The following is a 27,937-nucleotide window of genomic DNA, read 5'->3' on the forward strand; positions in this document are numbered from 1 at the left end:
AGAAGTATGATTACAGAGGAGTGAATTCGGCATGAATCAGTAAGAAGTATGATTACAGAGGAGTGAACTCGGCAGGAATCAGTAAAAAGTCTGATAACAGAGGGGTAAATTCACCATGAATCAGTAAGAAGTATGATTACAGAGGAGTGAATTCGGCATGAATTAGTAAGAAGTATGATTACAGAGGAGTGCACTCGGCAGGAATCAGTAAGATGTATTATTACAGAGGAGTGAATTCGGCATGAATCAGTAACAAGTATGATTACAGAGGAGTGAATTCGGCATGAATCAGTAAGAAGTATGATAACAGAGGGGTAAATTCACCATGAATCAGTAAGAAGTATGATTACAGAGGAGTGAATTCGGCATGAATAAGTAAAAAAATCTGATTTCAGAGGGGTAAATCGTCAATAAAAAGTCTGATTTATGAGGGGGTAAACTCAACATACTGAGCGGTAAACTCGTCATGAACCAATAAGAAGTTATATTTCATTCAAAAGTCTGATTTTAGATGTGTTAAATCCCCATGAATCAGATAGAAGTCTTAATTTCAGAGAAGTAACCTCGGCATATATCAGTAAATAAATAAATTTCAGAGGGGTAAACTCAGCATGAATCGGTAAGAAGTCTGATTTCAGAGGAATCAATTCGGCATTCTGAAGGGTAAACTCAGCATAAATCAGCAGAAAGTCTGATTTCAGAGGAGTCAACTCGGCATGAATCAGTAAGAAGTATAATTTCAGAGGAGTTAATTCGGCATGAATCAGTATAAAGTAGGATTTCAAATGGTGTAATTCAGCCTGCGTCAGTGAAAAGTATGATTTCAGATGTGTAAACACTATGAATCAGAAAAAAATCTGATTTTTGAGGGGGGTTAACTCAAAATGCTGAATGGTTAATTCGGCATGAATCAGCAAGAAGTCAGAATTCTAAGGGGTCAACTCAGTTTGCATCAGTGAAAAGTCTGATTTCAGATGTGTAAACTCACCAAGATTCAGTAAGAAGTATAATTTCAGAGGAGTGATCTCAACATGTTTGGGAGTAAAATCAATATGAATCAGTAAAAAGTCTGATTTCAGAGTGGTAATTTCTGTATGCGATGGGGTAAACTCGGCATTTATCAGTAAATTACCGATTTTAGACTGGTAAACTAGCATGAATCAGTAAAAAATAGGTCTGATTTCAGACGTGTTAACTCGGCATGAATCAGAAAGAAGCAGTGAAGTCTAATATCAGAGGGGTAAACTCAGTATGAATCAGTAAAAAGTCCGATTTCAGAAGATTTAACTCACCATGAATCAGTAAGAATTCTGATTTCAGAAGATTTAACTCACCATGAATCAGTAAGAAGTCTGATTTCAGAAGATTTAACTCACCATGAATCAGTAAGAAGTCTGATTTTAGAAGATTAAACTCACCATGAATCAGTAAGAAGTCTGATTTTAGAAGATTAAACTCGGTATGAATCAGGAAAAAAATCTGATTTCAGAAGGATAAACTCGGCATGAATCAGTTAGAAGTCTGATTCAGAGGTGTAAACTCTGGATGAATCAGTAGGTCTGATATCAGAAGGGAGACCTCCATGCTAAGGGTGAAACTCGGCATGAATCAGTTAGAAGTCTTGAGTTCAGAGGGAGTAAACTCAGCATGAATCAATAAAAAGTCTGATTTCAGAGGGTTAAACTCACCATGAATCAGCGGTAAGATGTCTGATATCAGAAAAGTAACCTCAGTATGGTAAGGTGGGAACTCGGTAAGAATCAGTTTATAGAAGTCTGATTTCAGAGGATGAACTCAGTTTGAATCATTTAGTAGTCTAATATCAGAAGGGTAAACTCAGCATGAATTAGTGAAAAGTCTGATAATAGAGGGGTTAAGTCAGCATGAATCAGTAATATAGTTCTTTATTGAAAAAAATCTTTTTCTCTCCTGTGTTTTGAATGACGGAATTTTAAAGCTGAGTCTTGTTTGTCTTATTTTTTTTGGAATTATTTTATTATTTATTAATTTTTGCATCCTTTTTAGTGTTCTATTTTATATAGCATTACCCAAATTTAATGATCTTGAATCTTTTTTTTCTGTATCTCTGCGCCTTTCAAATTGTTGTAACGTGTTACCGAAGCTTGAGATGTTTCTGTATTTGTTACGAATAAAACGGGTGGGAGCCTTCCTTTGTACTTTATCAATGTTATCTACGTCCTGATGTTAATATAAAAAAGAAGATGTGGTATGATGGTGGGGCGAGTTGGCGAAAAAGTGGTACGATTAGGTATGGGGCGATTTGATGAAGGGGCGAGTTCACATTATTCCTGATCAGACTTTAAATGAGTTGTAGTCTGCTTGTTTCGTTAAACTGAGTTAAATGCACTGTTTTAAATGACTAACGAAATTAACGACCAGTATCGTAATACATTAATTCAGAATAACCTTTTTAGGCGTAAATGTTTCATAAAAAGAGAGACAGGTACGGGACGGTCAGATTTCTTTTGAGATTCAAAGATGGCTGCGCCCGTAGAGGGAAGCAAAAAGAACAACAAAAGAAAATGATGTGTTTAATTTGAAGCTGTACGTCTAGTATTGAGAAAATGAATCAATTACAAAATGATCTGATCATATAAACAAATATATGAATGCATACTTGTTAAATTAAAAACAATAAAACTGATAAATGAGAGAGTACTTTGGTTCATCATAACAAATGGACAAACATTACAAATATGGCCGTATTTACACAATCAAATACTACTCTGAGTAGTTACCTGTGTAGATTTGAAAGTTTAAAGGCCTGGCATCCACTTCTTATATAATATGCATTTTGTGTTTCAGAAAGATAAAATCTTTTCTGAATTATGCTGGGCTTATTTTCCGTTTCTACAGAAGGTGTAAAAAAATAAACATACATTGTACATCTGAAAATTTTGCATTGATACTGTCTAGGAGTGTAGTCTCTATATGCCAACACATATGTGCGAATGTAAATGCCCTTTTGTTTCGACATTGGAAAGAACTAACTAACTGAAAAGTTCCAGAGGAACTTAATTACTAGTTACATTGTTCTTCCTCTGGCCACCCCCAAGGGTGACTGGGGAATAGAAATATGGTCACTTGGTTTTCTCCCGACCAGCAGTAAAACGCTTGCCGAAGTTGTCTGTTTGGCTGTGTGGGATGTATCAAGTTCGCAGTCACCTCCGGTCAGAATGGGGACGTTAAATCCGATGTGTAGTGTAAAGAGAGTGCCACACTCTTTCCACGTTAAGAACCCTTACAACAACTCTTTGAGGGCCCGCAGGTGGCCTGTTGTTAAGCAAAATTTCTGTTCCTATCCAATATTACCTCATTTTCCAGCGGCAGTCGAAATTTCCCCGACCATCATCCCTTATGACCTCTTTTATGTCAAGACCCACCTATTGTATTTATTGTAAACTTGTTCTCGTCCTGAATATGCATGAAATATTTGCCACTGGACATTAAGCAACCAACAATCAATCAATCTTCCTCTGGCCAGTCAGGGGACTTATTGAAATAAGTGATTTTTAAATCACTTATTTGAGTAGCAAATTCAAAGTTTTGTCACAAATTGTGATTTTGTAGTTTGAACAAAATTTTAAACACTAAAGGTTTAAATAATTTCTTTTCATTAGTCATGTTAGTAAAATTGAAAAAAAAATGAACTTTTTGCTTCTTTTAAGTAGGAAGGTTTATGCCTTTGATTCTTTCATTTAGCTGAATATTCTATTTTAGTTGGAAAAAATGCTATGATAATGGCTTTACATAATGAACTGATACTTTCTATAAGACTTAACAGATTTTTCCCAGCAGTGGAAGTTATCCGAGTATATTTCCTGTAAAGTTCAAGGTTGCATCTTTTAGATTATGTAATAAAATTCTACTGTTTGCAATAAAAATTTCACTGTACGGGGTGTTAAAATTAGTGGGGGTTATTAAATAATATACTTAAAGAAGTGACTCTTGGGAAGGAAATTGAGGTATGATACTTAAAGAAGTGATTTTTATGTCATTATCCTAGATTCAGTACTAGGTCATCACCTGAAATGACCTGGTCATCCTAGCTAGACAAAACAGATGTTGGTTCTGATAATTTTAGAAACATAATAAGTCCCTGGATCACTAGTATTCTATATTTAAAGCTACAATAAAATTAAATCACTTCTTCTTGTGATTAACTTGTACTACTTAAATAGGGGATTATTAAAGAAAGACAACTCTTACTTCCAACCTTTATGGAAATAATGTTACTTGAATCAGTGATTTAGAAAATCTATCATTTAAGTAAGTCCTCTGACTGCTGGTTTAAAGTTCCACCAAAACAAAGTGACTAGTTGAAAAGTTTCAGGGGAACACACCAACTAGTTAGAAAGTTCCTTTTTGCCAAATTAGTCAAAACCGAAACTAACAGACTAGCACAAAAGTTCCAATGGAACTTATCAACCAGTCACAAAGTTCCATTTGGAGAATTGATGCAAAGTAAAAGCGCAAAATATTATATAGGATCTTTCAAAGGGGAAACAACTAACTATATAACTATTAATACTAAATTTGCATGATAATGCAACTTATTCTGTTTTATGTGAGCTATGAAATACAACTAAAACTTTGCTGGGGGAGTTTGTTCTTCCCCCTCAGTACATCAAAATTTAAATACATTTTCATTATTTCCCCAAAAATAAAGTTCCATGTCCCTTTTTTTCAACTATTCAACTAGCTACATTGTTCTGGGACTTTTCAACTAGTTACTTTTTTCAAAAACTTTTCGACTGCACTTGGAATAAAACAACTAGTTGAAAAGTTCCGCCGGAACAAAGTAACTGACGGAACATAGTGGCTGTTACACGAACACATCAGCATGCTGAACAATAAAAATAGTTATGATTTTCTGCATTCTAACTGTTAAAAAAGAGTTTATAAAACAGAATACATTTCTATTTAATCAATCAGATTTAGTTAGCCTAACCAACTTGTCATCACTAAACAACAGTCGTTTGTCCAACCGTCAGTGAACTTAAAAGTGGTTTTTTTTTCTGTAATAAGTGGGTTGTGCTCATATTTTGTCCATTTGTTATGATGAACCTTATTATTAGCATTGTATAAAAGTTAACACTAACAGGTATAACTGGAAACATTATAAGATTTTCTTGGTCTCAGTTGGTTAGGACGCTGTTTATAAATCCTGAGAATAAGCCTCGCTAGATAGAAAATTATCTGCCTTACTCAATGTACACATATTTCCAAAGGAGTAGGTCCAGTAAGACCCTTTTTTGGCCCCAAAATATAGCAGTTTTACAAAATTGTTAAAATGTAAACTTTTAGTTTATAATTGGACAGAAGAATGCTTCTGCTACATAAATATGGGCTGTTTTTGACAATACAACGCAACAATATCGGGTACTAACACCATCAAGTCATGCTAAACTACTAAAATCTTCACAATTCTAGCATTTTAGTCAAATTTTAGACGGTTTTCGTGTAAAATGAAATTGGCCTCATTCGTGTTCATCCTTAATATTGAAATGTAAGTTGTATTTTATGATAATTATGGTATATAAAGATTGAGGATGAACACGGATGCGGCCACTTTCATTTTTGACCAAAACCATCTGAAAAGCGACATTTTTCGGCATATTTGGTAGATTTTTCATATTTGAGCTTGAATCGGATCACTTTAAAAGCATAATTCATTTCCATGGAGATTATTTGCCCTCATGCATCATGGGCATGGTCAACCTACAGTACCTACCTGCTCCAGACAAGTAACATTTTATTCAAATTAGTAAGTATTTGTAAGAGTTTGTTTATACAGATAAGGAAAGTGCTGGAATATTGGTCTTGGGGCTAGTAGTTGGAAAAGATTTGTTTGCAGACTAAACTTTATGATATATATATATATAAAATATTTGACTAATAACCAACTTATTTATTAATTTACATTTCAGAATGAAGTTAAGCTGGTGTTGACAGTCAAGTTGGAATAAAATGGATAACACAAGACGTGCAAAAAGGAAAAGGAGATGTAAAAAGGAAACCTCCAACAAGACGACCTATAGGAAAAAGAAAGCCAAAGTCAGCATTGATACTGAATTTAATGAAAATAATCAAAATGAAAGTTTTGTAGACAAACCTGTCGATAATTTTCCCCAGAATGAAGAAAACTTGGATATATATTTTGATTACTATGGTTACTGTGAAGAAACATACAATTACGGAGATGGTGTTGAACCAGAAACACTTCAATTTTTGAAGCACAAAATATTTGATTTAATCAAAGCCACACAAAAGTCTGACATAATTTGTCACGATGCAGAGAAATATTTGGCAGCCGTTTTAGGTGTATGTAGTATAGAACAAAGAAAGGAAGTAATGCAAGTTAAAAAGAATGTATATGAGCCACTAACTTTAGCTTGTAAATTGACAAATCTAAACATGGTCAAGTTTTTTGTAGAACACTGTCAAGCAGAAGTAAATGGTGAAAATCATAATGGCAGACCATTACTTTGTTCTGTGGCCAATGGTGATGAAGATATTGTCCACTATTTACTTGAATGTAATGCAGATTTTAACATAAGTTTTGCAGAAAACTACAATATGTTGATGCTTTCCTTGCAGCTGTTTCCTCAAGAAATATTTAAGTCGTTTGGCTATAAATCAAATGAGAATTTTGAAAACCAGGATGAGATTGACCATCTTAAAGAAACACTAACCTTGAAAATGCCGCATAAATTTGAGATTGTAAAACTTCTCATTGATAAAGGTGCAGTAGAGAAATGTACAAAAGATCAGATTTTTTACATCTTGACCTCAGTTTTTAATAGATCATTAGGTGTTACCAAGGAGTCACTTCAACTTTTAGTTGATAAAATTCCTAACTTTTACAACGTTAGGAATGCAGATGGCATGTCAGTACTTGGATATGAAATACTTCACCGAAGTTTTCACATGTCAGAATTTTTTGATCCATACTTCGAGAATGCCAAGGATATAAATGAAGCAAACTTCCTGAAATTTCATGTTGTTCCATTCTGGGAAAAGTCTAATAGCATAGAAAACAATGTGGACTTTGTGCTAGAGTCTTTTACTATCAGCAAAGAATCAAACAATATTTGTTTATCTGAAGAGTCAGACAATACATGTACGAGGTATGTCCATCCACTTGTTTATTTAGCCTGCACAGGGAATATAACATACTACATGAAGTGTTTACAGATGACTGGAGTTCCTTTTGATGCCAAGGTCAATGGTTTGGAGATGATAGGGACATATTGTCTAACTCATAGGTATTATCTACATGCTGTGCTTTGTTGGAATGCTGCCAACAAATTGAGACAGCATCGATGTCTCCGTAAGACACGAAATAAAACTTACTTCTCCTCTAATAACATATTGAAATGGGAAGAAGATATATCTTTGGAGGAGGTAGCTCGCACAGTTCCTCTCCAAGCATATGTTGTGGATATGACTCATGTTATATCAAAGATTTTCACAGACACCTCACAAAAGACAATAGAGGAAGTGACCCAAAGCTACATCACTCATGTACGAACGGGAGTAATGCCAGATTTAACTATCAATACAGAAGTCTGCTCATTCATGTCACATGTTGAAAAGTATATCAAGGACAATACCACACCAATAGAAGCATATACTCTGATTCTAATTAAAAATGCTTTAGTTCATGAACGTATGATTGGATATGGAGATTTCAATACATTGGGTGCGTTTGAATCTCTTGCAAATGAGCTTTATGCGAAAGGTAAAATATTAGAATGTGCAGCACTGGTGACTTACAGCTATCCATATTTTGTGAAGCATCTACCAAATGAAGTCAATTTATCCGTCATTGCCAGTTGGGACAAAAAGAATGCCTTGAAAAATTTCATATCACCATTGATAGACATTGTTTTGATTGACAGTTTACATTCAAAATTAACCTTTGACCTTTCAATGGCAATATGGAAATGTTTTTTCCTGGAATGTTGTGTCACACCAAGGTGTCAAAGGAAATTTCTAGAATTTGCGTCATTGCTTGTGATGATGAAGAGAATGGCGAGACGAGAAAAGACGGCTGAAGAATATCAAAGATTTTCCGAGTTTATGAAGAAAGTTATAAAAACTGATCTAAGGAACTTATATGGCCAATCTCTATTACATTATACAGTACCTTCGTTATCAAATAACACAATCGACATGTTGATGTCCCCCAACGACAAAAGTCCCTTAATTTATGAATTCTCAGGATCTGTGGAAATGATCAAACTTCTGCTGACATACGGAGCAGATCCTAATGCTTTCGATGACGTGGGCATGACGCCTCTTCATTTTTGTTACTTTTTAATGTTGGACAATAATGAAGAAAGTGGTATAGGTAAACCTGTAGAAATTGTGCAGACTCTCTTGGAGGGTGGAGCTCATCCAGATTGTGCCGATTTTAGCAAGCGTTCAGCCATTGAGAGTTCTCAGCAATCATTAGTACCTCTGTGTCCAGTTTCTCACCAAACACTACAGTGCCTTGCATCAAATGCCATTCTAAACAAAGGGTTATCATTTCATTCAGATTTACCGCCACATCTCGTTAAATTTGTTGAGTTGCATAAAAAACATGGAAGGCCAACTACACAGAACTTTCCTGAACAAGTATTTGGATAATTTGATTGGTCACAGAACTTTCCTGAACAATTGTTTTGATAATTTGATTGGTCACAGAACTTTCCTGAACAATTGTTTTGATAATTTGATTGGTCACAGAACTTTCCTGAACAAGTATTTGGATAATTTGATTGGTCACAGAACTTTCCTGAACAATTGTTTGGATAATTTGATTGGTCACAGAACTTTCCTGAACAATTGTTTTGATAATTTGATTGGTCACAGAACTTTCCTGAACAAGTATTTGGATAATTTGATTGGTCACAGAACTTTCCTGAACAATTGTTTGGATAATTTGATTGGTCACAGAACTTTCCTGAACAATTGTTTTGATAATTTGATTGGTCACAGAACTTTCCTGAACAATTGTTTTGATAATTTAATACAAGTCACAGAACTTTTCTGAACAATTGTTTTGATAATTTAATACAAGTCGCAGAACTTTTCTGAACAATTGTTTTGATAATTTAATACAAGTCACAGAACTTTCCTGAACAATTGTTTTGATAATTTAATACCAGTCACAGAACTTTTCTGAACAATTGTTTTGATAATTTAATACAAGTCACAGAACTTTCCTGAACAATTGTTTTGATAATTTAATACAAGTCACAGAACTTTTCTGAACAATTGTTTTGATAATTTAATACAAGTCACAGAACTTTTCTGAACAATTGTTTTGATAATTTAATACAAGTCACAGAACTTTTCTGAACAATTGTAAGAATAATTTAATTGGCTGTTTATAAATTTTATTTGTGTATAACATGTATAACATGCACAGTGTCAAGTATTGTGTCCTTTGTTTGCTAGCCTGGGTTAAAGGTTAATAGATGAACTGATTGTCATAATTGTCATAATGGATGCCAGCCAATGGTTGTTTTTAATATTTGGCCTTAGACATCAGATTATATAAATTGATTGAATGGTAAAAGATGACCACAATTTGCAAAAAGTATATTTTAACTTTTTGATTTGATACATTTTGAAATTTGTTGAAGATAAGTTGTTTTCAAGTATTGACAGGTTGCAATCATGTCATTTATTGAAATGCTGTTGCATTTTAGGAACATCACTGCTTTTGATTTTGGTCCTGAAACTATAGGTTTAATAGTTCCGAGGTCATCTACATTGATGGAGAGACTACCAAAATGAAGTTATGGGGACATCTTAATTGGTTTTATTGGAATCTGTAAGAATGACATTTATAACTAGGTCAGTGATGAGACTAGATCAACTGTGTTAGAATTCATTGTCTATCATATTCTCCCCCCCCCCCCCCCCCCTTATATGTCATTGTATGTCAGGATGTTTTATACACAAAGATACACAATGTACTTTAAAGACATCTTAGATGTGCACGGACTAAAATAGATTTTTCTAGTACCTTGTTGAATTTCTCTTTAAGTTTACATGATTATTATTTTTGTGAATGTATGTACAGGTACATCCTAACGCGTGTCTGGCGTATATACTAAATTTAGTCCTGGTATCTATACCTAAATATGAGCTGTATTTTTTTGTGATTTATGTTAGCTATTTTATTACATAGTATTAACATATGTCTGTAAAGTTCCTAGTATTATAAAATATTATACAGATGTTTACATTTCAAATGATTGTTATTTTCTTCATTTTTTAATCATGTTTATATTTATGTGACACATAAATCAAATTTAAGGATATATGGAATAAATTATACTGAACGACTATAATTAACCAACACTTCAATTTAATTTCTGTTACATAAATACCCAAAAATCTGAAAAAAAATTACAGTAGATTTTAAGTGTTCCCATACATGAAGTCTCTGATAAATCATTATATAAAGTTTTCAAATTGTTAGAGAAATGAATCAAAATTAAAAAAACGATTTTTTAGTTACAAATGAATGTGAAATATTCAATATTATATTATTTCTCAAATAAAGTGTTGTGTAATAAAGTCTGTCAGTATAATTCCTAGTTCAATTACTTGTAGTTTTAAATTATCTATTGCTATAGCATGAATTAAAAAAGACAGAAAAGTTTGCAAGCTAATGTTCAAATGTTATTTATATTCACTATTAATAAAAATTATCATGCAGATGAGCTTTCTTTTTTAAAAATTTACTCTAACGTAATAACATTTGACTATTTTTAATTTTTTTTTCCTAATAACTGAGTTACCCATCTAGTTTTGGGAATAGAAGTCTAATCCTAGAACTCCTGGTAAACTCTTTGACCAAGTAAACATGATAGCAACCAACTTTGGTTAGAATTCAGTGGTGGTGGGGGATGGGGACAAATTGATCAACCCATGATATTTGAAACTGATATGAGGAAGACAATCCATTTCAGGATGCAGGATGTGATCTTTTTAAAGCAATTTTACATGATGATCATTGCATCTTTTTCAAAAACAAAAGTTGACGAAGGTTAGGCTTGGTGTTATTTTATCATTGTGGCAACAGTGTAATTAAAGGCAACTATAGTTTACCAAGGGAGCTACCAATTGATTTTTATGGAGGGGGAGGGGGCTATGATGAAATTTGAAATAAAAAGCAGGAATGGAGTTTTGATTTTAAAAAAATGGGCAGGATGAGACACCGTGCAAAAAAAAGGCAGGATGACAATTTATGAAAAAAAGTCAGGACAGAATAGAGTGAAAAATAAAAAGGCCGGACAAAGATTACAACAAAAGAATGCAGAACAAAATTTTTCATCCATAAAAAAGAAGATGTGGTATGATTGCCAATGAGACAACTCCATGTATATGTCAATGAGATAAAAATCCAACATATTCTAAAAAGACATCATGAGGCATATTATGAAGGATAAATTCTGATGGAATTTCAATATTTGAAATGCAACTAACTGCCAAGTAAATTATTGACAGAAAGCATAAAACACAAATAAAATCCTCTTGTCACTGAATTGATCTCTGTCTTTGAGAACACAAGCATCATAGAGCAGTAAGGTGAACACTATATAACAATCCAGGATTTTGACATCATCACTTAATGGATCTTCCATCACTGTTTTGGATACCTAGAATACATAAATGTCCTCACAAACAACAGTATGTTGCTGGAACCTCTTTTTCAATTATTAACATCTATTTTATCAGCAATCAAAACCTGGCTTCAAAGTTATTGTGAAACTGCCTATTCTAGAGGTGGCGTGAATCAAATGTGGATACTAAACAGTCAAAAGATCTTTTAAAGTACATACAATCTAATAAAATTGAGAATGGAAATTGGTAATGTGCCAAAGAGACAACAACCCGACCAAAGAGCAAACAACAGCAGAAGGTCACCAACAGGTCTTCAACTCTAAGACTCTTTCATCTTGCAATAGTATTAAAACATTTGACTTTTCTACACTTTACACAAGTATTCCCCATTCCAAACTAAAAGACAAATTGATTGCAAGTATATTATCCTACTTTGTAAAGAATCACTCTGATTCAAACAAAAATATCTTGATTTCTTGATTGACAACATATTTGTTATGTTTGCATGACGTGTTTTTCATCAAACTATTGACATTCCCATGGGAACCAATTGTGCCCCTCTTCTTGATTGTTCCTTTATTTTTATGAGGCTGACTTCACACAGGAACTTCTTAGGAAGAAATAAAAGAAGTAAGCAATATCCTTTAACTTTACTTTCAGCTATATAGCCATGATTTTCTGTAACAAACTTATTCAAAATTCGGGGACTACGTTGAACGCATCTATCCCAGTTGAACTAGATATAAAGGATACAACAGACACAGTTAAGTCTGCCTCATAGTTTAATTAACATCTAGAAAATGTCAATGAGGATCGGTTGAAAACAAAACTTTATGACAAAACTGATGATTTCAGCTTCCCAACTGTAGACTTTCCATTTCTATAATGTAGCAACATTCCAGCAGCGACTGCATACAGAGTATATATCTCCCAATTGATACGTTATTCCCTATTTCCTATGAAGATTTCCTTAATTAAGGGTTGCTGCTCACAAGGAAGCTATTAAACCAAGAGTTCCAAATGATGAAGTTGAAACCATCCCTTCGTACATTTTACGGAAGCCATCACGATTTGGTTGACCGTAATGGAATACCAGTTTGACAGATGATATCGGATATGTTCCTTATGTCGTAACTACAATCCCGTTTCCTTTCACGAATGTGACCTACCGAATTCGACTATATACCGGGTTTGTAATAATATGAGCAACACCACGGGTGCCACATGTGGAGTCGGATCTGCTTACTCTTCCGGGGCACCTGAGATTACCCCAGTTTTTGGTGCGTTTCGTTTTGCTTTAGTTTTCTATGTTGTGTTTTTGTACTATTATTTGTCTGTTTGTCTTTGTCTTTTTCTTTTTTTTATCTATGAGTTTGGATGTCCCTCTGGTATCTTTAGCCCCTCTTTTCTAATGAGATTGATAAATGGATTTACTTCTTCCAGCTTGAGGGACGAACACGTACTGCACTGGGGTGCTGTTAGTGGGTCAGAAACGGCTTAGTCTTATAAAGCACATAGTTCAACTCCATTGAAGAGTTCTTCTTGCTCAAACCAAAGTCTTCACATTACTAAGTGAAAATGCAATCACGATTTCAAACAACCAGACGCCATGAAATACCATAGTCTTACTCCATGATTGGAAAATGTTAAAATCAAATCAAATAATTTTATTGGTGTTACTTCCTATACAGAAATAATACCAGCCGACATTTACAAAATATAAATACAAATACAAAAATAAACAAACAAACAAACAAAAAACAAAAAAACCACATATTTTCTCAATGATAAGAGAATTTGAAAAAGTAATGCATTTAAAGGAAGACAGTAAACTTCAAATGGACATATTAATGGTTGAAACAATATTAGTTTAATTAACAACAGCTAGTACAATTAGAACTATATCACTAAAGTTACAAAAGAGTACATTTCTATTAAGTTCTAACGCTTTACATTGAATGAGGAAATGGGACTCATCTTCAATTCCAACCTTACAAATTGGACAAATTATCTGTTCTAAAGGTGTTCTAGTATATCTATCAACGTCTATTAGTAATTTTCTATTACTAATTCTGATTTTTACCATTTCTAACACTTTTGTTATTGTCCAGTAGAAGATATTTTTCTAATTCAAAATTATTTTTTAACTTTACGATATGTTCTTAGTTTATTACCATAACTATTACCATTATTAGAGTCACAAAAAAAGCTTGTTTCCAGTATTTTATGAATTCCTCTTCTAATTTCTTTTGAAATGAAAAAAAAAAAACTTTTTTCTTTGACATAGTATTTTGATTTTCCCAGACATGCTGAAACCTAATAACACTATTAATTTACTACAAAAACCACTAGGAAAGTTTAAGTTTTCATTGTATGCTTTCTTTACCATACTCTCACTGTCCATATTAATGAGTAGACGATTCGGCATTGTTCTAAATTTGCTAGTTCTCTAAATGACCTATTATATGTCTAGTATATTTATGTCTGAGGATGTCAGAATTTTTATTGTATGTTGGTGCTCGAAATGCTCTTCATAAAAGGTTGGTTAACTTCTCTTGCTCACTCTGACTTTAGGGTGATTAACTTCTCTTACTTACTCTGAATGAATGGTGAATAACTTCTCTTCCTTACTCTGAATGGATGGTGATTAACTTCTCTAGCTCACTCTGACTGGATGGTGATTCACTTCTCTTGCTCACTCTGACTGAATGGTAATTAACTTCTCTTCCTTACTCTGAATGGATGGTGATTAACTTCTCTAGCTCACTCTGACTGGATGGTGATTCACTTCTCTTCCTTACTCTGAATGGATGGTGATTAACTTCTCTAATTCACTCCGACTGGACGGCGATTAACTTCTCTTGCTCACTCCGACTGGACGGCGATTAACTTCTCTTGCTCACTCTGACGGAATGGTGATTAACTTATCTTCCTTACTCTGAATGAATGGTGATTAACTTCTCTTCCTTACTCTGAATGAATGGTGATTAACTTCTCTTCCTTACTCTGAATGGATGTTGATTAACTTCTCTAGCTCACTCTGACTGGATGGTGATTCACTTCTCTTCCTTACTCTGAATGGATGGTGATTAACTTCTCTTCCTTACTCTGAATGGATGGTGATTAACTTCTCTAGCTCACTCTGACTGGATGGTGATTAACTTCTTCTCCTTACTCTGAATGGATGGTGATTAATTCTCTTGCTCACTCTGACTGAATGGTGGTTATTAACCTCTCTAGCTCACTTTGACTGGATGGTGATTTACCTTTCTTGCAAACTTAGACTGGATGGTGATCCACTTCTCCTTATTATGAATGGATGGTGATTAACTTCTCTAGCTCACTCTGACTGGATGATGATTAACTTCTTTAGCTCACTCTGACAGGATGGTGATTTACTTCTCTTCCTTACTCTGAATGGATGGTGATTAACTTCTCTAGCTCACTCTGACTGGATGATGATTAACTTCTTTAGCTCACTCTGACAGGATGGTGATTAACTTCTCTTCCTTACTCTGACTGGATGGTGATTAACTTCTCTTGCTCACTCTGACTGGATGTTGATTTACTTCTCTTCCTTACTCTGAATGGAATGTGATAAATTCTCTTGCTCACTCTGACTGGATGGTGATTTACTTCTCTTCCTTACTCTGAATGGAATGTGATAAATTCTCTTGCTCACTCTGACTGGATGGTGATTTACTTCTCTTCCTTACTCTGAATGGAATGTGATAAATTCTCTTGCTCACTTTGACCGGATTGTGATTAACCTCTCTTGATCACTCTGACCGGATGGTGATTTACTTCTCTTGCTTACTCTGAATGGATGGTGATTAACTTCTCTTGCTCACTTTGACTAGATTGTGATTAACTTCTCTTGCTCACTCTGACTGGATGGGGATTAACTTCTCTTGTTTACTCTGAATGGAATGTGATTAACTTCTCTCACTTTGACTGGATGGTGATTCCTTTCAATTGCTCACTTTGACTGGATGGTGATTCACTTCTCTTGCTCACTCTGACTGAATGGTGATTTTTTTCTCTACCTTACTCTAAATGGATGGTGATTAACTTTTCTTGCTCACTTTGACTGGATGGTGATTTACTCCTCTTGCTCACTTTGACTGGATGGTGATTCCTTTTTCTTGCTCACTTTGACTGGATGGTGATTTACTTCTCTTGCTTACTCTGAATGGAATGTGATTAACTTCTCTTGCTCACTCTGACTGGATGGTGATTTTTTTCTCTTTCTAACTCTGAATGGATGGTGATTAACTTCTCTTGCTCACTTTGAATGGAATGTGATTAACTTCTCTTGCTTACTCTGACTGGATGGTGATTTTTTTTCTCTTCCTTACTCTGAATGGATGGTGATTAACTTCTCTTGCTTACTTTGACTGTATGGTGATTCACGTATCTTGCTCACTTTGACTGGATGGTGATAAACCTCTCTTGATCACTCTGAATGGATGGTAATTTTTCTTCTCTTCCTTACTCTGAATTGATGGTGATTAACTTCTCTTGCTTACTTTGACTGTATGGTGATTCACGTATCTTGCTCACTTTGACTGGATGGTGATAAACCTCTCTTGATCACTCTCACTGGATGGTGATTTTTTTTTCTTTCTAACTCTGAATGGATGGTGATTAACTTCTCTTGCTTACTCTGACTGGATGGTGATTCTCTTCTCTTGCTTACTTTGACTGGATGGTGATTAACTTCTCTTGCTTACTTTGACTGGATGGTGATTAACTTCTCTTGCTCACTTTGACTGGATGGTGATTAACTTCTCTTGCTAACTTTGACTGGATGGTGATTTACTTCTCTTCCTTACTCTGAATGGATGGTGATTAACTTCTCTAGCTCACTCTGACTGGATGGTGATTCACTTCTCTTCCTTACTCTGAATGGATGGTGATTAACTTGTCTTCCTTACTCTGAATGGATGGTGATTAACTTCTCTAGCTCACTCTGACTGGATGGTGATTAACTTCTTCTCCTTACTCTGAATGGATGGTGATTAATTCTTTTGCTCACTCTGACTGAATGGTGGTTATTAACCTCTCTTGCTCACTTTGACTGGATGGTGATTAACTTCTCTTGCTCACTTTGACTGGATGGTGATTAACTTCTCTTGCTCACTTTGACTGGATGGTGATTAACTTCTCTAGCTCACTCTGACTGGATGGTGATTAACTTCTTCTCCTTACTCTGAATGGATGGTGATTAATTCTTTTGCTCACTCTGACTGAATGGTGGTTATTAACCTCTCTTGCTCACTTTGACTGGATGGTGATTTACCTTTCTTGCAAACTTAGACAGGATGGTGATCCACTTCTCCTTATTATGAATGGATGGTGATTAACTTCTCTAGCTTACTCTGACTGGATGATGATTAACTTCTTTAGCTCACACTGACAGGATGGTTATTTACTTCTCTTCCTTACTCTGAATGGATGGTGATTAACTTCTTTTGCTCTCTTTGACTGGATGGTTATTAACCTCTCTTGATCACTCTGACTGGATGGTGATTTACTTCTCTTCCTTACTCTGAATGGAATGTGATAAATTCTCTTGCTCACTTTGACTGGATGGTGATTCACGTATCTTTTTCACTTTGAATGGATTGTGATTAACCTCTCTTGATCACTCTGACCGGATGGTGATTTACTTCTCTTTCTCACTCTGAATGGATGGTGATTAACTTCTCTTGCTCACTTTGACTGGATGGTGATTAACTTCTCTTGCTAACTCTGACTGGATGGGGATTAACTTCTCTTCTTTACTCTGAATGGACTGTGATTAACTTCTCTCACTTTGACTGGATGGTGATTCCTTTCAATTGCTCACTTTGACTGGATGGTGATTCACTTCTCTTGCTCACTCTGACTGGATGGTGATTTTTTTCTCTTCCTTACTCTAAATGGATGGTGATTAACTTTTCTTGCTCACTTAACTGGATGGCGATTTACTCTTCTTGCTCACTTTGACTGGATGGTGATTCCTTTTTCTTGCTCACTTTGACTGGATGGTGATTTACTTCTCTTGCTTACTCTGAATGGAATGTGATTAACTTCTCTTGCTCACTGACTGGATGGTGATTTTTTTCTCTTTCTAACTCTGAATGGATGGTGATTAACGTATCTTGCTCACTTTGAATGGAATGTGCTTAACTTCTCTTGCTTACTCTGACTGGATGGTGATTTTTCTTCTCTTCCTTACTCTGAATGGATGATGATTAACTTATCTTGCTTACTTTGACTGTATGGTGATTCACGTATCTTGCTCACTTTGACTGGATGGTGATAAACCTCTCTTGATCACTCTGACTGGATGGTAATTTTTCTTCTCTTCCTTACTCTGAATGGATGGTGATTAACCTCTCTTGATAACTCTGACTGGATGGTGATTTACTTCTCTTCCTTACTCTGAATGGAATGTGATAAATTCTCTTGCTCACTCTGACTGGATGGTGATTTACTTCTCTTCCTTACTCTGAATGGAATGTGATAAATTCTCTTGCTCACTTTGACCGGATTGTGATTAACCTCTCTTGATCACTCTGACCGGATGGTGATTTACTTCTCTTTCTCACTCTGAATGGATGGTGATTTACTTCTCTTGCTCACTTTGACTGGATGGTGATTAACTTCTCTTGCTCACTTTGACTGGATGGTGATTAACTTCTCTTGCTAACTCTGACTGGATGGGGATTAACTTCTCTTGTTTACTTTGAATGGAATGTGATTAACTTCTCTCACTTTGACTGGATGGTGATTCCTTTCAATTGATTTACTTCTCTTCCTTACTCTGAATGGAATGTGATAAATTCTCTTGTTCACTTTGACTGGATGGTGATTCACGTATCTTGCTCACTTTGACCGGATTGTGATAAACCTCTCTTGATCACTCTGACTGGATGGTAATTTTTCTTCTCTTCCTTACTCTGAACGGATGGTGATTAACTTCTCTTGCTCACTTTGGCTGGATGGTGATTCACTCCTCTTGCTCACTTTGACTGGATGGTGATTAACTTCTCTTGCTTACTTTGACTGGATGGTGATTAACTTCTCTTGCTTACTTTGACTGGATGGTGATTCACGTATCTTGCTCACTTTGACTGGATTGTGATTAACCTCTCTTGATCACTCTGACTGGATGGTGATTAATTCTCTTGCTCACTTTGACTGGATGGTGATTAACTTCTCTTGCTCACTTTGACTGGATGGTGATTTACTTCTCTTGCTCACTGACTGAATGGTGATTTACTTCTCTTTCTCACCTTGACTGGATGGTGATTAACTTATCTTGCTCACTGACTGAATTGTGATTTACTTCTCTTGCTCACTTTGACTGGATAGTGATTAACTTCTCTTGCTCACTCTGACTGGATGGTGATTTACTTCTCTTTCTCACTTTGACTGGATGGTGATTAACTTCTCTTGCTCACTTTGACTGGATAGTGATTAACTTCTCTTGCTCACTTTGACTGGATGGTGATTAACCTCTCTTCCTTACTCTGAATGGAAAGTGATTAACCATTCTTGCTCACTCTGACTGGATGGTGATTAACTTCTCTTGCTCACTTTGACTGGATGGTGATTAACCGTTTTTGCTCAATTTGACTGGATGATGATTAACTTCTCTTGCTCACCCTGACTAGATGGTGGTTCTCTTCCCTTGCTCGCTCTAACTGGATGGTGATTTACTTCTCTTCCTTACTCTGAATTGATGGTTATTTACTTCTTTTTCTCACTTTGACTGGATGGTGATTCATTTCTCTTGCTCACTTTTACTGGATGGTGATTAACTTGTCTTGCTCACTTTGACTGGATGGTTATTTACTTCTTTTTCTCACTTTGACTGGATGGTGATTCTCTTCTCTTGCTAACTTTGACTGGAAGGTGATTCACTTCTCCTTCTTACTCTGAATGGATGGTGATTAATTTCCCTTTCTCACTTTGAATGGATGGTGATTCACTTCTCTTGCTCACTTTGACTGGATGGTGATTTACTTTTCTTCCTTACTCTGAATAAATGGTGATTATAACTTCTCTTTCTCACTTTGACTGGATGGTACAGTGATATGCATCCTCTAAGGAAGCGTAAATGGTAAAATCTGTTCACTATGGTCCTGAAAAAAAAAACCTTATGTGGCTTCAACAACACGAAACTTCTTTATAGTTTTCGATTTTCATGAGATTTCTTAAAACACCTGAGGAGCGATTTACTGGACTTGAAAATTTGCATCTGATTATACGTCAGGCGTCAGGCTACCGTTAGCGTCACGGTTAAAATTTTACCGTGATTCGTCAAAATATCCTTATCGTGATTCGTCAGAGGTCTCAAATAATTATCGTTAGCGTCATTTTTGGAAATACATTAACGTGATTTGTCAAAATCAGTCGATGTTTTTTATCTTCTAAACGAAAGTGTAAATTTTATCGTTATACACCAAAAATTACCGTTAACGTCATTTGGCAAGATTTTTTTACCGTTATTCGTCATGAAGGTACCCCATTACGACCCTCCCATATCCGAGACATGTAATACAGTATTAAATATGTCTCTCACGGTTCATTATTAAATATGTTGGATTCTGCCTCTTCTGAAAAAGAAACCAGCTCTTATCGGCCATGTTAAAATTATCAATGGTGTTTGTTTTCTAGTTTCGTTCTCTTTAACTAATATGATTAAAGGCAAAAAAAGGCAACTGCTTTGTGACATAGAGTAAAATGGATTTTGTTGGTGCTTTAGTTATGATATGTGATATATATCTATCTGTAGTATTTCTATAATGCTTGCCAATCTTATGGGCCGAGAATTCATTATTGCATCACAGAAATTTCTTTACACACAAAAATCTTTTATGCGATAGTACCGAGACATGACTTGTGTTCCTTTAGACATATGTCAAACTTTTAAGGAATTGGTCCGATTTCATCATTGACCGTCATCTACTTAATTCAGTCATGACTTCTTGAAACCTTGGACGATAGTCCCAGTTGAAACTTGGCAAAGAACAACTGGAATGTTTTTTTAATGGAAGGATGGGTTGCGTTTTATTAAAAGCCTCCTAAAAATAATTATATAATCAAAAGTCATGCTTTTTTCTGCTATCAATTGAAAGGATCTTAAGAAATGCATTTTGTGTACTATTTAGAAGCTACCAGGACTTATATATAGAAGTATACCCATGTCCCTCCGGTATCTTTCGCCCCTCTTTTATGCCAAATGCTGGGTTAGAGCAGTTTCTCGATCAATCATAGTATACGAATATCTCCATATTCACCCCATAGGTGCTTGCATTGAGGACAGGACATTGTGTTGAGTCCCCTCCCAAGTCCCCTCGTCATTATCATATCAAATTCCCGATATGTATCAGATTTTTTGTGTATTTCTACTCTGCATATATACAAGTCATTTTAACTATCAACAGGGGCGGATCCAGTCATTTTTAAAATGGGGTTCCAACCCAGGATAAATGGGATAAGGGGTCCACTAATAATTATGTCCCTATTCTAAACAAGTCATGATTAGTATAGCCCTTTATCGTAAGTCTAAAATATTCCTTAACAATTTAACTTAATATTTGTATCTAATTAAGATTAATTTTACACTTAGGGATGTTTAGGATTGGCTTGGACGGTTATGGCTCAGACATTTTATAAATGAGGTGTAAACAAAAATAGGAAACAAGGGACAATTTTTAAAAGGACAAATTATGTGTTTGGATGTTGTATTGTCTTGAGGTGATTAGCTGTCAATTTATTTTTTAAAAGTTACTATTTTAAAAATGCGGATTGAGGAATAATATTGATTTAAGCCATGAATATGTCAATTTCTATTTTATGACTTTTATGATGTATTTAAATGGGTAATTATGGTAGCAATATCCATTGGAAATTTGAATTGAGATTATGACCCTACTTGATGGAAAGATTTATTTTTTGGAAAGAGGGGGAGGTAAAAATATCAATTGGAAAAGGGGGTGCAATTTTTAGCCAAAAAAAAAAAAAAGGAGGTGGTGGTCAATGATTTGTTTAGAGGGGGAATATGTCAATTTGCAACAGCATAGTGTATTGCACATGTTGCACAAAAGCAAAAAATTGAATATATAAATTCTAATCATATAACCAATTCTAATTTCTTTGACTACAGTTATTCTGTGTTAGAAATCTATTATGTGTCAAATTTTTAATTACAATCCAAATTCAGACCTGTATCACGTGCGAATATTGTATCCATTTTTGCCCCAAATGTTCAGGGTTGGACATCTGCGGTCGTATCCAGCTACGCTCGGCGAAGCAATTTATGAAAAGTTATAAAAGGTAAAAAAGATGCATAATCAGCAAGATCTCTTTTAATCTAAATTTAAGGTATGACTGTAACTATACTTTAATTACATGGCCGAAACGACCAAGGCCGAAACAACCAAGGCCGAAACAACCAAGGCCAAAACGTCTCGATTCCGATCCAAGACGAGTGCGGGACTGTTATAACACATTTTGTCGAATTCAAAATGTCTGCGCCCATTAAATTTCGGAAATTTTCACAGATTTTCATTGAAAAACGGGAAGAAGGGAGCTGAAAAGGGAAGAAGTTTCTTCAAATAGACGCTTGTGTACGTAGTTTATAACAAATACTTAATATGAGGCAGGCATTACCTGTAAATGGGGACGAAGTCTGTATGAATTATTTTTTTGTAACTTAAATATTTGTTTAAAAAAAAAGAAACGGAAATACCGTAACGTTTCCGATTTTGGTTCTGTTGTTAGGAATTTAGTTGTGACGTTATTTAAATTATGACGTCATATGCAATGTTAACAAAGAAACGCTATCATCAGGTAACGTTTTTTCATATCAAGGAATTATTAAAAATGAAATTGGTATTGCGCGTTCCTTCCTATTTTATACTAGACTGATAAATATATATTTTACTCAAAGTTTCATACAAACGAGACCGGAAAAAGGAAGTACATTGTACATTTCTGCGCAGGTCCGGGATTTCAAAACACGACAAAAAAAATTTGAACGATTTTGAGTTCATTAGTACAATGAAAAATTCGGGAAATGTTCCCGTTTTTTTTTTTATTGAATTTTCTACTGTTATTGGGGACTCCGTCCCCATATAAAGGCTCATATAAAAGTGAATATTGTTGGCTACAACTACTTGAACTAGTCCTAAAATATGTTTGTAATTTTCCTGCTGCTTTTGGCTTAGTCCAGATAATTATGACGTCTGGCAAGGCTATTTTTTTTCTTTCTTGGAGGTAAACGTCATAATTATTTGGACTACTTCAGGCTCAGCAGATCTGACTGAGACTATCCATTGACATTTCTTTATCAACTGCAAATTAATATGCATATTGAGGACACGGTTATGATCCCGGAATCCCGGACTTAAGACATGAAATCGCAATGTCCCGAAATTTAAATCCCGACATCTCGGGCTTAAAACATGATATCGCGAGGTCCCGAAATTTAAATCCTGACATCTCGTAATTCCAAAAAATAATTCCCGGATCCTGAAAGGATTAATCCCAGAAAATAACAGAATCCCAAGCTTTAAAACACCTGATCCCGACGTCCAGAAAAAGGTATACAAAATATTTTGGCGGTTATTATTTTGGGCGGTTTAAAAAATCTTCTCAATACCTTTGCATGTACACTTCTAAATTGGCTGAATTTATTTTGACGATTTTGTCCTATCCAGGAAAATAAGCGAAAATTTACACCCTGTGAAAATAACCCACTGTATCTTATGTTGTAGCACCACTGACACTAACCTCATCTTCGCTACCCAAGGGTCTCAATCCTGTTCCCTCCTCTAAACCCTTGGGGGGGGGGGGGGGGGGGATTATGGTAAAATTTCAGATCCACAAGCATTACATGTCATGCATGTACCAGCTAAGGATTTTAATTGGTTGTTGTTGTAAACATGGTAAATGGCTGCATCCAATGAAAAATTGCCTTTACCCCTTCCCCCCCCCCCCCCCGCCAATACTAACCACCATTCTTTAAGGCCTGTATATGTCCTGCTTCAGGTTAAAGCTTTTGATCAAGGTAGTTTATGATCAACTTGAAACTTTAAGTACACATGTTCCCCATGATAAAATCTTTCTGAGTGATTTAAATGCCAAATTAGAATTTTGACCCCAATTTCACGGTCCACTGTACAAAATGTACATATAAAATTATGGTGTGAGCGGGGCATCTATGTACTATGTACAACACATTATACAAACAGAGATAATTTGAACTGTTGGTTGATAAAAATTATATAGAAAAATCCCATATACAGTCAATTAAACAAGATAAATGACCAGCTGCCTTATGAAGTTCATAAAAGCATTATAGTATATATATGCCCATGATAAATGCTGGTAATAGTCACTCTTGCTTATGTTAATTGACACTGTGAAACAGGATGTTTGCTGGTGATTATTTCATTAAATCAGCCACCGTCACAATCATCAGAAAAACATTATTTTTGTCTTTTATATACATGTATATACTAGCAACATGCATGACAGTAAAAATCTTACATCACATTGCAAACACGTAACAATCTAACCACAGCACTATAAAAAAATCCTGTGGAGAACACAGTTGACTGTTAAATGTCACCATCATCTAATCTGATTCCCCCTTTGTGTACATTATATTGTATAACTGTTATTTATATTTTCAGAATGAAGTATACTTAGCTAGGAACTTATGATAAAATGGAATCAGCAAGAAAATCAAAAAGACTGAAAAGGGATAGAAAAGTAAAGTTGGACAAAACTGCTGATCAGTTGTGTCAGTTGTCAAGGGAAGAAGACAGTACTCTTGCAGAGTTTGAGGCATGCAATGAAAGTCAAAGCTTAGATGAATGTGTTTCTGAGAATGCTGAAAATGAGGATTATCACTATGGTTATTATGAAGACTATGAAGACACCTTTAATTATGGTGATGGTTTTGAACCAGAAACAGTGGAAGTTTTAAAGGACAAAATATTTGGTTTAATCTTGGCTATTAGTAAAGCTGGTGAATTTTCCCATGATGCTCAGCATTATTTAGTGACTATATTAAGTGTTTGTAGCATTGATCAGAGGAAAGAGTTAATGAAAGTTAAAGAAAGTATATATAATCCACTAACTTTAGCCTGTAAACTGAGAAATCTGGACTTGGTCAAGTTTTTTGTGGAACATTGTCAAGCCGATGTAAATGGTGAAGGCTGTAGAGGAAGGCCATTACTTTGTGCTGTGACAAATGGGGACGAAGATATAGTCCACTATTTACTTGAATGTAATGCAAATACCAACATTCATTATGCTCCAAACTACAATTTGCTGATGCTTGCTTTAAAACTATTCCCTGAAGAAAAATTTGGTACCTTTGGCTATGAAGCTATTCGTGACTTCAAACAACATGAAGAAGACAAAAAAGATAAACAGAAACTTTTTAATCAAATGATTCATAAAACTGAAATCGTGAAAATGCTTGTTGATAAAGGGGCAATTGAAAAATGTACTAAAGCTCAGATATTTTACATATTAATTTCAATGTTTGAGGAAGAATTGTTTATACCCAATTCCACACAGAAGATTTTAATTGACAAAATTCCTGACTTTGGTAACATTAGGAATGCAGACGGCATGACTATATTAGGATATGAGATGATTCACAAAAGTTTCACCATGTTGACAGAATTTCTGAAACCCTACCTAGAAAATGTCAACAATATTAACACAGCAAATGTTCTCCGATTCTACTTTGTTTCTGAAAATTCTGATAACATTGAAAACAATGTAGACGCTGTGTTAAAATCATTTGTTATTGATAAGGAAACCAATGAAGCATGTCCATGTCAAATTAAAAGTTCTCGTAAGGAGAAGCCAATATACGTTCATATACTTATGTATTTAGCATCTGATGGAAGTTTCTCTTGTTACTTAAAACTTCTAGAGATGCCAGAAATACCTTTTGAAGCTAAGCTGAACAGTTTAGAAATGTTGGGAACATATTGCCATGACCATATGCAATCTTTGTATGCAATTCGCTGCTGGAATTCTGCAAAAAAGATCAGACAATTAAGATGTCTACGCATGACAAGGAATAGAACATACCATACAAGGATTCATACTTATCAGAAAAATACGTCCATCTTTGAAATAGGAGACGCAGATGAAGATACAGTTCCTGTTGCACCTAATGGTAATCCATTGTCAAAGTATTTTGGGGATACGGTAGATAAGGCCATACATATTGTGAATCACTGCTATGATAATCTAGTGCGGCAGGATAAGGTTCCAGATTTCACTGTAAATTCACCAAAAATCACATTCATATCACTTCTAGAAAACCATATGAAGGAAGCTGAGGAAGATTTTATGGTGGATACAGACATGCTACTGATGCTGAGAAATGCATCATTTTTTCAATGTTTGATGGGATTTGGAAATTTCGGTACATTTAAAGCATTTAAATGTTTGGCAGATGAGTTATACAAAAGGGAGAGAACCCAGGCCTATGTAGCAATGGTAACATACAGTTTCCCGTACTTTGTAAAGCACCTTCCAAATGAAGACAGTCTAAGTATCTTTGACAAAAAGTTATACTTAAGTAAGATAATTGCTAGATTGATTAAGGTTGTTGTCAATAAGAGTTCACAGTTGACCTTTGACCTCCTGATGGCAATCTGGAAGTGTTGTTTTCTAGAATGCTGTGTCACACCAAAAAACCAGAGGAAATTTCTAGAATTTGCATCATTGCTTGTGATGATGAAGATAATGTCTAGAAGGAATAAGACAGCATTAGAGAGTGGAAGATTTTCAGAGTTTATGAGGATTGTTTTAAAAGCTGATCTAAGGAATTTATACGGTCAAACATTGTTACATTACACAGTACCTACCTTGTCAAAAGACACAGTCGATACATGCATGTCGTATGAAAGAAGTCCTTTAATATGTCATTTTTCTGGATCTGTTGAAATGATTAAACTGTTGCTAGCTTTCGGAGCAGACCCAAATGCCTACGATGACATGGGCAAGACACCTCTTCATTATTGCTTTATGTTAATGTATGATGACATTGAAAATGAGGATGAAGGGATTAGCGTAAATAGTCCAGAAGATGTAGTCAAAACCCTTTTACACGGTGGTGCTCATCCAGATAGTGTTGATTATTCAGATAGTACTCCTATTGAGAAATCTGAAATATCAGAATATCCTCTATGTAAAGTATCAAATCGCACCCTTCAGTGTCTGGCATCAAATGTAATTGTGAACAATAAGATAGAACTTCGTGATCATCTACCGCAACATTTAGTTCACTTTGTTGAAATGCACAAGAAAAAGGGTAAAGCAACAGCAATGAGATTTCCTGAACATTTCTTTGGTTTTTCAAGTGTATATTGGGCATGAGTTTATGTTGTTGTTTGTTTTTAAAATACAGTTTGTTACTTTAATTGTTTCACAGCTGGTTTTTTTTATCTGTGTTGCAAAAAGGAGGTCAATTGACCTCTCCACTCTGTCTGTCTGTCTGTCTGAAATACCTTGGGTAGAAAACTTATCTTGGCTTCTATGGACATGATGGAATGAAATGTTTTATATTTGGAATGGAGCATGGCAATGTTGAGTTGTAGTGTGTAAGCTAATTTTACAACCTTAGTGTATGATAAGGTAGAAAAAATTGTTGTGTAATGTCCAGTGACAAATAGTACATGCATGTCATGATGATAAGGTTACTGGTATGACTGTTTAATACCCGATGGGTAATTATAAGCATACTCAGGAAGAAAACATATTTTGTTAAAATATTTCCTATAAATACAGAGTTGCTGAAAGACTCAATTTAAAAACTTCTCATTAGGTCAAGTGTTTATTTTCTATGTTGTGTTTTGTAACTCTTGTTAGTCTTGTTTTTTAGTTTTTTGCCATATTATGGTCAGTTTGTCATGTGACTTATGAATATCTATTTGGTATCTTCTGCCTCTCTTAATGTCATATGAATATGAACCATGCTTTGTAAAGACTGGCAGGCTAAGCAGAATTATAAAAAAGCTAGTTCACAAGGTAACACAACATGTTATCCTACTTGCACATGATTCTGACTGAGCCAATCAAGTCTACTCTTACAATGAATGCAAAACAAATACAATTTTTAAGTCGTGGTTTTGAATCCCTGAGGAGGATGTATCCAAAACATAATCTGGTGTCTAGATCTGTGTACACAATTTTTAACACCTGCTACCAGTTAAACTTCATCAGATAGGCTTGTGTTAAAAAAAATGGTCTT

At 35.0% G+C, this 27,937-nt stretch overlaps 2 protein-coding genes across 2 annotated transcripts; both read left to right on the plus strand.

The window, feature by feature from the left end:
- Positions 1-2,312: 2,312 nt before the first annotated feature.
- Positions 2,313-10,743, plus strand: LOC139511256 (uncharacterized). Its single transcript, XM_071297859.1, has 2 exons — positions 2,313-2,565; positions 5,952-10,743. The coding sequence occupies exon 2, from the start codon at positions 5,992-5,994 to the stop codon at positions 8,656-8,658; it is 2,667 nt and encodes an 888-aa protein (XP_071153960.1). The 5' UTR covers positions 2,313-2,565; positions 5,952-5,991; the 3' UTR covers positions 8,659-10,743.
- An 11,393-nt stretch (positions 10,744-22,136) lies between these two features.
- Positions 22,137-27,107, plus strand: LOC139510079 (uncharacterized). Its single transcript, XM_071296324.1, has 2 exons — positions 22,137-22,277; positions 24,348-27,107. Exon 2 carries the CDS (start codon positions 24,382-24,384, stop codon positions 27,061-27,063), a length of 2,682 nt encoding a protein of 893 aa, XP_071152425.1. The 5' UTR covers positions 22,137-22,277; positions 24,348-24,381; the 3' UTR covers positions 27,064-27,107.
- The last annotated feature ends 830 nt before the right edge of the window (positions 27,108-27,937 follow it).

The sequence above is a fragment of the Mytilus edulis genome, chromosome 2 (assembly GCF_963676685.1).
Source record: "Mytilus edulis chromosome 2, xbMytEdul2.2, whole genome shotgun sequence".
Classification (NCBI taxonomy): Eukaryota; Metazoa; Mollusca; class Bivalvia; order Mytilida; family Mytilidae; genus Mytilus; species Mytilus edulis.